The sequence below is a fragment of the Convolutriloba macropyga genome, chromosome 9 (assembly GCF_964194025.1).
Source record: "Convolutriloba macropyga chromosome 9, txConMacr16.3, whole genome shotgun sequence".
Classification (NCBI taxonomy): domain Eukaryota; kingdom Metazoa; phylum Xenacoelomorpha; order Acoela; family Convolutidae; genus Convolutriloba; species Convolutriloba macropyga.
In genome coordinates, this window is record NC_134476.1 from 34,424,305 (window position 1) to 34,434,463 (window position 10,159).

The 10,159-nt window shown below is 34.0% G+C and overlaps 1 protein-coding gene across 1 annotated transcript; it reads right to left on the reverse strand.

Annotated features, from left to right (window-relative positions):
- Positions 1–5,572: 5,572 nt before the first annotated feature.
- On the reverse strand, positions 5,573–7,438 carry LOC142345747 (uncharacterized). The gene has a single exon (XM_075398046.1). The coding sequence runs from the start codon at positions 7,128–7,130 to the stop codon at positions 5,838–5,840; it is 1,293 nt and encodes a 430-aa protein (XP_075254161.1). The 5' UTR covers positions 7,131–7,438; the 3' UTR covers positions 5,573–5,837.
- Between the last annotated feature and the right edge of the window lie 2,721 nt (positions 7,439–10,159).

Below are 10,159 nucleotides of genomic sequence, written 5' to 3' on the forward strand. Positions count from 1 at the left end.
AGCGTGGAAAATTGCTAGAAAAATCTACGGAAATTAACACCTCTTCAATCCCTAGTTTATCTAAATAGCCACTAACCCAACATCCAATCCCCGCCCTACACCCCCCCCCCCTCCAAACCGCACCGTTTGTATTGGTTTATCATACAGCTGACTTGTGTCGTTGCAGCAGTGTTGAAAATTACTCAAATTCCATAATAATGAACACATTTGTAATTGTAACATTTGTAAGGACTCACCACTACCACCAACTCCAATTAGCACAAAACTTTAGGGCCAATGGGACTCAAACGGACTATCTGCAAAACCACTGTCTAGCCTTTACGTCACAGCCCGGATCGTTCATTTGTGCTCAAGCTTAGTGGGTGCATGTTGTTTTAAACCCCAGGTACATGTGCCATATTCTAACGTAATTATGTACTATGCAATGGAAATCGTTCTTTTGCGTGGGGGGGGGGGGGGGGGTGGGGGGGCAGGAGGGGGGAGGGGGCACTAAAGGAAAATATCCTACAGCCCTAGTAATATGGCTGTCGGGTTTTAATACCAGCTGGTGGTTGTAACACATTGAAGTGTTCTTCTCTCTCTCTCTCTCTCTCTCTCTCTCTCTCTCTCTCTCTCTCTCTCTCTCTCAAAAACTTTAATCCTTAATAACATCATCATATTAATGTGTTCAACACGTAAGCTGTTGATGTTAACTATTTTCCATATTGACAACTGAAGTTTAACTCGATTGTGATCAAGGGCTATTAACAATTCAAAACATTCAACTGGCTATCAAAATCTCCGCAATTCAATTTGTAAACTTGACTGCCAAGATAACATTGTTAAGAATACAAAAAAGATAAAATACATATTCTACAATTGGCCAATAATAACAAGACTTCAAAATGTAAATTTTCAACGTCACAAATTACCCTTTCAATTGTTCTACAAGGAATAGTAAAAAGAAAATTGTGAGAATTGAATAGAAGATGCGTAATTGTTTTATAAATGTTATCTAAAAGTGTATAACAAAAGTAATTTCCACTTAGGCATATTTGGCTCTTATCATTTCTGATTCTGGACATCGTAAATTATAATCACGACACGTGAATACAAGATAAGGAAAAAGGGGGAAACAGAATTAGAAGTGAACAAAAGGAACCCGGATCTTGTGCCCTGTTGTTATTTTGAAGAGCATTCAATGTCAAGTTAAAAATGTCGTGGGAAACAATACCGAAAAGACAAAAAAATTGCTATATAAAACAGTATCTAAATAAACGAGATTATAAGTTTTAAAATGATCGTAAGGAAATGATTAGTCTTTTGGGATGGTTATACAAATAAAAAAAAAGAAGTGTGAGTAGAAAGCGTAATCCTCAATTTTGTAAGAAAGTAATTCCATAATGAAAACAGCGCAATGAGAATGTAAATCAAATTAAAAAATAATTAACACCAATTCGACATTCTCTTACTTTCGTCATCTCTCAAACACTTTTAACAGAAAAATATCAACTTCTCTCGTAATGCGAAGACCTTAGGCAGTCAGAAGTCGCATTATTGGTGTATCCGAACGCAACATATGCATTGGAGAAAATTACTTGTACTGTTTTTTTAAACATTTTTTTAAAATTTTTTAAATAAATTTTGCTTTTGTCAATTGGTAACATCTCAAGGTCAAGGTTTAATTTGTTAATTTTTAGGCTCGAAACTGTAATGTATTATTGAAAAGTCTCCATTTAACCTTACGAAAATTATACAATATTTCTATCTTAAATATTAATCCAATTTCAAAAAGTGCAAATTTGACTGGAGAAAAAAAGCCAGCCTCGCATATATATTCCCCAATTTTTGAAAAAATGTTGGAACAATTAAATTTTTTGGAATACATAGACTGCATTGGGAGAACTTTCTGGCCGTTGTCCGAACTCTTCCACAAATTTTCCTCATTGATAAATAATCTAACGCATTTTGTATTGATATAAATTTCCGCGTTCATTACTTCTCAGCTTGAGAAAGAAAAAATCAGACATGTTCGGTTCATTAATGGAAAGATGGTTGATTTTACTAAATATTTTACTGCAATATCTCGGCAGTTATGACAAATGGCACATAAAACATCGATATATTAAGAAGCAATGTCAGTCTACTAATCATTAGTGAGCATAAACGTAACTCTTAAAATGTGAAAAAAAACTGGCAGATTGTCAGAAATTAGCTGCAATAAATTTACAGACGTGAAGTTTATTGAAAACAAAGAAAAAAACAAAGCTGAAAAACTCGAGGGAAAAATCAGACTTCGTTGTGATATTTTCAATTGATTTAGACTTATGTGCCGTAAAACTGTCCGGAAATCATTTAATTAGAGTGAGATATCATTAATAGATTCATAAGATTAATTAATAGATTAATTATATGACTCCTTATAAATCAACAAATTCAATTAAAGAAACGAAAAATCATTTGAGAAGCCAATTTTCAAAATTTTCAAACCCTTCGCTTTATGGAACGCAAGGTGAAAAATTACAAATAATGTCAAATCTAAATGACAAGGAGGCTCAGTAATGTGCGTTTGCAAAATTTTTTTTACTAGCTAATAAGTCGCCAAAAAGAAAAAACGGATCGAAGATCCAAAATCCAACGAATTTTTTATACCAAATCACTTTAAAAGCCATACAAACCATTAATCAATATAATAGATAGATTCAGATAAAAATACTTATGATTACATTGGGAACTATCATAGGTGAAATTATGGACACTAAGTCATTAGCTTACGAAATAACAAATATATTATACTTCAAAATGGTAGGCCATTCATTGAAATATATAAATTATATATATACATATATATATATATATATATATATATATATATATATATATATATATATATTCATTGAAATATATAAATTATATATGTATATAAATATATATATATATATATATATATATATATATATATTTATATATATACATATATGTATATATATATATATATATATATATATATATATATATATATATATATATATACATATATATTTCAATGATGAAGCAATTTTAATGGCCTCAAAACTTTTCTCTCTAAGAATCTTGCGCCTCCATTCAATGCCAATGGGAACTGAGCGCTTATGTGACAAGAGTCCAAAAAAGCCACAAATGTAGGCAAATATGAGGGAATCACAATTATATGAAAACTCTTAGTCAACTATCAGTGAAACATAAAACCGCCAAACAGATTAACTTTTGCTTCAAATGAGAAAGAATGGGCCTCGTCATCAGTGAGACTAAGCTACAAATTAAATGAAGAAGTGACGAAGTTCAAAAATTTACTATAAATTTCTAATTAATCAAACTCAAAAGAGCTATTAGTTATTAACCGAAAGCATAATTTCACTAATACTTCTTTGGATAGCCAATTGAACCTTTAAACAATCGGACTAAGCCATTAGACTATAAATAGAACAGCAAATGAAACAAAACTAAGATATCTTCAAAACATTAGCGGATCCATAAAAACCAAAAGTTTTCTTCTGAAAAAATAATAGTTCAATGAGCCTGATAGTGAAAATGTGATCTCCCATTCGTTGAACCTCTGTATGAAAACTGACTTGTCTAAATACAAACAGATTTAATTTTGCTCCACGAAGATCCACGATAAGACCAATTCTGGCCTTGCAATTCGAAATGTTAACGTTGAAGAAAGTCTAAATATGTCAAAAAATAATAATCATTTTAGATCTATCAAATTAGCGAACGGCCTCGAAAATTTTGATTACAGAACACGTTCTAAGGAAGCAAAAGTAAAATTAGTCCTCATCTGAAAATTCGAAGACTGTCAGCAGTTTTAGGTGTGTACTTCCGGCCATTTCTACAAAGTGGGCTAAAGAAGCACATTCAATAAAAAAGCTGAACTTCGTAATTTTTAAGCGTAAAAGTCAGATCACACAATTCAGCAGCCCTTCCCTACAAGTTCTAATCGCAATTTTTCAAAATTTTTGAATTTTTCCCGCTAAAATTGCTTCTGAAAACTTAGAAAAATTTTTGGAGGCCGGAAAATTTTGGAGGCCTATTTTATGCCTCCAGTAGGTTTAACGGGGTTTAATTAGGCTGCTGTTAATTTTTGACGACTGTAGCAAAAACATTTTATAAGTCTTTTTTTTAAGTCCATTTCGTTAATAACGATGATATAGTGAAATACATCTTTGAATAACTTTTCTAGAAAATCCTAAAAAACGACGCCTTGGATAAATGCTATCAGACACCTACTTTGAGAATGGGATGTTGGTGAAAAAATATGAGCTCTCAATTCCTTCTAGTTTCTGAGTTACCTCAATCTTTCAAAATTTTTGAATTTTTCCCGCTACAATTGCTTCTGAAACTTCAACCAAAAATTTTGGAGGCCTAATTTATTTTGCAGGCCTCCAGTAGGTTTAACGAGCTTTGAGCTTTAATTAGGCTGCTGTTAATTTTTGACGAATGTAGCAAAAATATATTTTTTTTCCATTTCATTTTTCTATGTTTTTGTTATCATAGGAACTTCTTTGTTGAAAGTCCTACTGCCTAGTTTACAGTCTCTAAGGGCAGGGCGCGTGGGTTTAAATACCCCGTTGCCTGTCCACTTTGATCATGTTTGTACGAGTCAATATTTACGTTTATTTTTTGTACTTGCTGTTACTTATTTGGTACTTGATCAAAGAAATAAATTCTTTCTTTCCTCCTTTCTCGATAAATCATCAAACCGAATTTTTTTTAATGTGGTATTCTAACAAGATACTTCAGGATTTCGTTTGAGGGACACTGAACAACAAGCCCAGTTGTGCGTATAGCCCCCTCCCCAATACGGTGGCATCGGAACAATTCAATCTTCCACCTTGAAAAACATTTTTATTTAATGACTCATAATCCATTTTCTTGAGTGTTATTTTGTGATTTTTGACTATTTATACAATACAAAGTTCTTTCAAAATTAACTTAGAATCAAGTGAAACAAAACAGGAATCGGAATAAATCTCTTGAGGAACATAAAAATGAGAAAAGCATAGTACACAGCGCAATCAAAAAACGGATTATTTGGTGCAGGCTGTCGAATCTTATCTCTACGAATCACCAAGGGAGTTTTACCTCACTCTCTGCTTACTAAATAATGAGGTGCAGACTAAAAAAAACTCTTAGCCCACCAAATTTGAAATTAAGAAATTAAGTCTCTTTAAATAAAATTGAAATTAAGAAACTTTAATTAAGAAATCTCTTAACCTAAATAGTAATTCTTTCCAACAATACGTAAAAGCCCTAAATGACACACACGTGTATGAAGTTGCGTCGATGAGCAGCAAATGACACAAATGTTTCTGAATCGATTAAAATTAGCCCAAATTATATCAGTTCGTTTGGCTAATTTGAGAATTTTAGCTTGGGAGGCAAAGTTAAGACCTCGTTATCCTATATGTACGTTACCTTAATTTTGTGATCTCTACCTAACCAATTATCCATGATATTGCAGAACTTTCTTGTTTGCAGCTTAAAATTTCAGCTGCTAGCTCAAACTGGTAGAGCTTTACTATTTTATACTATCAACACATGTTCACAACACTCCGTGGCACAAATTTCAATTCAAATCAATTTATACATAAATTTTATTATCAAAATATGTCTCTGTTTTAATTAATTCCATTCAATCAGAAAAAAATATTGCAAAAGAGTTAAAAACAGCTTTGTGTTTTTGGTCGCATACGGAAATCAAACTATCCAAAATATTGTCTACAAACTAATGACGTTAAAAATGTAAAATAAAATATTGCGTTGTCAAAGTTCACGAAAAACTAAATCTATCAATTGCAATGTGTCAAATTTCAGAACTAGCTTTTGTCGTTTTCATGTTCATCGTCAGATTTCGGACTTTTGGAGTCCACGTCAGGAGAAAGCAAACTGTCAATTCTGAAACACCTTTTCTGTCGTTTCTTCATCGGTGGAGTCAATTTAACTGCGGTTATTTCATTCTCGCTCTCACTGAAGGGTTCAGACATTTTCACTGCAAATTTCGAGGGCGAAATATCACTTGAAATATTACTTGAATTTAACGTGTCTGTGTCATTGTCGTCATTATGTTCACGCTTTTGACCTTTTGCTCCCAAATGAGAATCAAATTTTCCAACGTTGGAGGAATTAATTTGCGATGGAAAAGTGGGAATAGTCGAATTTTGGCCAGGAAGCTTGAAAGTTGTACTTGCATCTCGATCTGTGGAATGTTGAAATTGGAACTTAATTGGGCTAAACTGAGATCCGGAAGGCTGGGCAGCGACTGGAGAGGGACTTCGGTTGCCGTCTGACTCGTCATCGGCGACCGCCAATCCCATCGCTTTCCTTACTTTCCTTTGCGCGTGTCGTCTTCTGAAGTCGCCCTTTGCAAAGTCGTCCCTACAGGCCGGGTGAATTGCCCAAAAATGGCCCTTTCCGTTTGCACTTCGCCCTGCTTTCACAAAACAATCATTCAGCGACAAATTGTGACGGATGCTGTTTCGCCATCCAGGACCGCGGGTTCTGAAGTAAGGGTAATTGTCCAAAATGTACTGATAGATATCGCTCAAAACCAACTTTTTTTCGGTCGAGTTTAAAATGGCCATGGCAATTAGTCCAATATAACTATGGTTTGGTTTGGGTTCTTCTTGTAGCAAAGAGTAAGGGTTCAAAAATCCATTCAAAGCTCCGGAGGGGCTCCCAGAAAAGTCTCCAATTTGTCCACTGGTCGATCCAGGGTGAGTCATGAAATAAGGAAAAAGTCTGGAATGTTCTGTAGTAGTTGAAACTGCAGCTTGGCTAGCTTGAGTCATTGAACGAAGTAAAACGGCCGAAGCCAAAGAATGGCCAATTCTGGTTGAAGTCAACGAATTTGCTAAGAGTTGGTGAGTTTGTGGGGGAAATTGGGGAGTTATTGTTCCATTGTGGGGTGATGTTTGGGAACTTTTCAAAAATCCCTGTACGGACATGTGATCCAGAGAACCTCCTGAAGTTTTCACACCTGGTGGCGTGATTTGGGATCCATTTATTCCAAGGGATTTGTTTTGGTTTCCCGGAATAAAATTGGGTTTAAGTTGGCTATTACTGGCTTGTGCTCCAGCGGTAAACAATGGATAGCTATTGAATGTATACATGACAACGATATTTATCAATTTAACAATAGTAAAATATATCGTATTGATTTTAAACTTTCAAGTTATTTAAATAGATGAAATATTTAATAACTTTTTGTCTTTAAGTTATACTATTCGATTATAGCTAAGTCTTTTTGGTTGGTCACTTTTAAAATGAAGTACAATTTTCAGCCACACAGAACTTGGCCTGTAAATTTTTTTGTCTAATTTTTTAAGAGCTGTTTTTAAGAGTTGTTTAAAGTCTGTAAACAGCCAAAAGACGCAAATCAGAATACTATAATCTGATTGGCTGAAGGCGGTCATCAAATTAAAAAGTGGTTTAGATCACGCCTCAAAAGCAAATAGGATTACATAATAATCACAAAATGACCTGCTAAAAGAGCAACAAACAACGATTAGCAACAACAATTATCACTGTAGGCGACTATGAGAGCTATCAAAATTCAGCAATCAATTATGCAATCGATTAGGATTACGTAACGAATCAAAACAGGCACAAACAATTCACACCTTGAGTGGCTAGCCAGATTAGACATGACTAAAAACTATCCATATAATCAAAAATTATGAGCCAATTTATGTCAAATATACAACAAAATTTGTATAATTGTAAACACTGCTTATATGGATAGGCAAAATAGAAAACTACTGACGTCTACAAAAATGAGTGGTAAATCAGGATGGCAATAGATAACTTTTGCTTCTGCTCCTGTTTTGCTGTGAGAGATATTATCGAAAACTTTCTTAATTTTGGGAATAGGACAAAAGTGGCAGACCCATTACCATTCGAGGCCAAGAATGTACCCAGTAAAGGTGCGGGGGTGGGTGGGCTGGACTGCCTCATGTTATTTTTGAAATGTTTCCATCATAGAATTGCAATCAACATGGCGGAAAATAATCAGCGAAAGAAGTAGCTTCATCATTCAATTGTAAATGCAGTTTGTACATAATGATATATGTTTTAAGTGTATGAAATGCAAACTATTTGCTATAACATTTAAAATGGGGGGGGGGTGAAAATGGGCGTGGGGGCAACAGCAAAGATTTCCGTTTCCATTCTTCTGAGCACCCCCCCCCCCCTCTCGAAGATCGATCATTCAATCCATTGAGAATGCTTCTGATGGATTGAGTTAAAATGCATATGCAACTTGGCTTAGCATTAACAAGGAGGCTCGGTAATGCGCGTTTGCACATGTGCCGACCCCTATAAACTAAATTTGTTTTTATAGGTATTCGTCAGTTGTTACCATAGATACAATAAAATCTATGGTATTCAAATACAGGCTTGGAATAGAATCGCTGAAATTATATATATTGACCCATACTATGTTCAACAAAATGTCAAAAATATAGTACAAAATGTAGAACGTTTTCATTGTATTACCAAAAAATTGAAATTTAACACGATGTCTTTACTGATTTATTTGATTTGCCTTCAGTCATCTGTACAAACACAACGTTGAAAAAACCTTTTTGAAAAAAAGGAACAGCTACAGAATTTCATTCCAAAATTCGTTTTAAAATTCAATAATTTTAATCATTACATGATGAAGGATTTCGATAAACGGATTCTGAAGATGCTGACACATTAATGTAGACGCTCGATTAACATCTGCTTGCTCCGAAAAGCCATAGTTGCGCGTGATTATATGATAGCAGGCTGGAAATAAAAAAAGCATTGAATGTAGTTAGCTCAGACAAACTCCTCGGGGAATTGGTTATCTATGGTTTTTATGAACCACGGACTTGAAATTATCTCAATACATAGATTTTCCCAAAAACAGCGAAATAAAAAAACTTATTTTGGTACGTTCTTTCTGCAGAAAAAATAACTATTATCAGCAGTTAAAAGGCAACAAGCTCAGCAGTTTTAGACACAATACACGAGCTTTTCGAAAACCAAATCAGCAAAAAACAAACCACCTAAGGTGAAAAATTTCTCAGATTGTTGATGTTAACAAATTTCAACGTTGAGATTAAACCATGAGGGCCGTAAATTCTTGATGGAGCATTTGAGACAACCAGCACTTCAAAAAAAAATTGGCAAAAAAGTTCTAAACGGCAAACCTTCACAAAATGTCAGCAAAAAATTGAAGTTCAATAGTTTAAGATTATAGTTCAAAAGTTCAAATTATTTAGATCAATTAAAATCATTTTTTCTCCTGGTGAACCCCAACAACAGCAAATAAAAAGATTTTAAATCAGAAAATCATGTTCTGCAATTGCATTTTGCATAAACCGTCAGGAAACAACAGAAAAAAACAGCTTTCAATTAAAACTTCAAAAAAATAACTGATTTTTAAGAACGTGTCATAAGTGTCTCATTGTGGAACCAAACAAAAACCAAATCTTCAAGAATTTCTTTGAATAGCATTTTTAAGTTACGCAGTAGCAATTATTTGTACAGTATTTGAAAAATAACTGACAATTTTCAGCAGAATTTGTCATTATATATGTTTTTATTGAATTATTGAAATATGATTAGGAGTTTCTCATAGCAAAACCTGGAGCAAGCAAAATTATTGAGTGGTCAATTGGACATGGTATCTTAAACGTTAGCGCTAAAACCAAAACCTATTCTCCGAACAGAAACAAAAAAAGACCTTTGGTAGTTTCTGCAAAAAGCACTTTATACATTAACTTTACTGGAATTAATTATTACTTTTTTCTTTCTACTGCCCTTCTTCAGTTCTGGGGTCAATCTCTCAGAACTGCCCTTCGCACCATAAGTATGTCTCCAAAACAGATTCTGTGAATCGCATACTTGAAGACTATTGAGCTGAAATGCTCTAAGAGAACTCAATGCCTACTGGGCGCTAAATGTTTACCCGTTTTTGAGGAAGAAAAGTCAAATGTGTCAGACAAAAAATTGGTCAAGCCATCAATCAGTAGTGGAGAAGGGTGTATTACCTCCTATCATGAGCTCATCCAACACCTTTCAAAAAGGTGAAAAATTTCTCAGATTGTTGATGTTAACACATTTTAACGTTGAGCTTAAACCATGAGGGCAGTAAATTCTTCAAGGAACA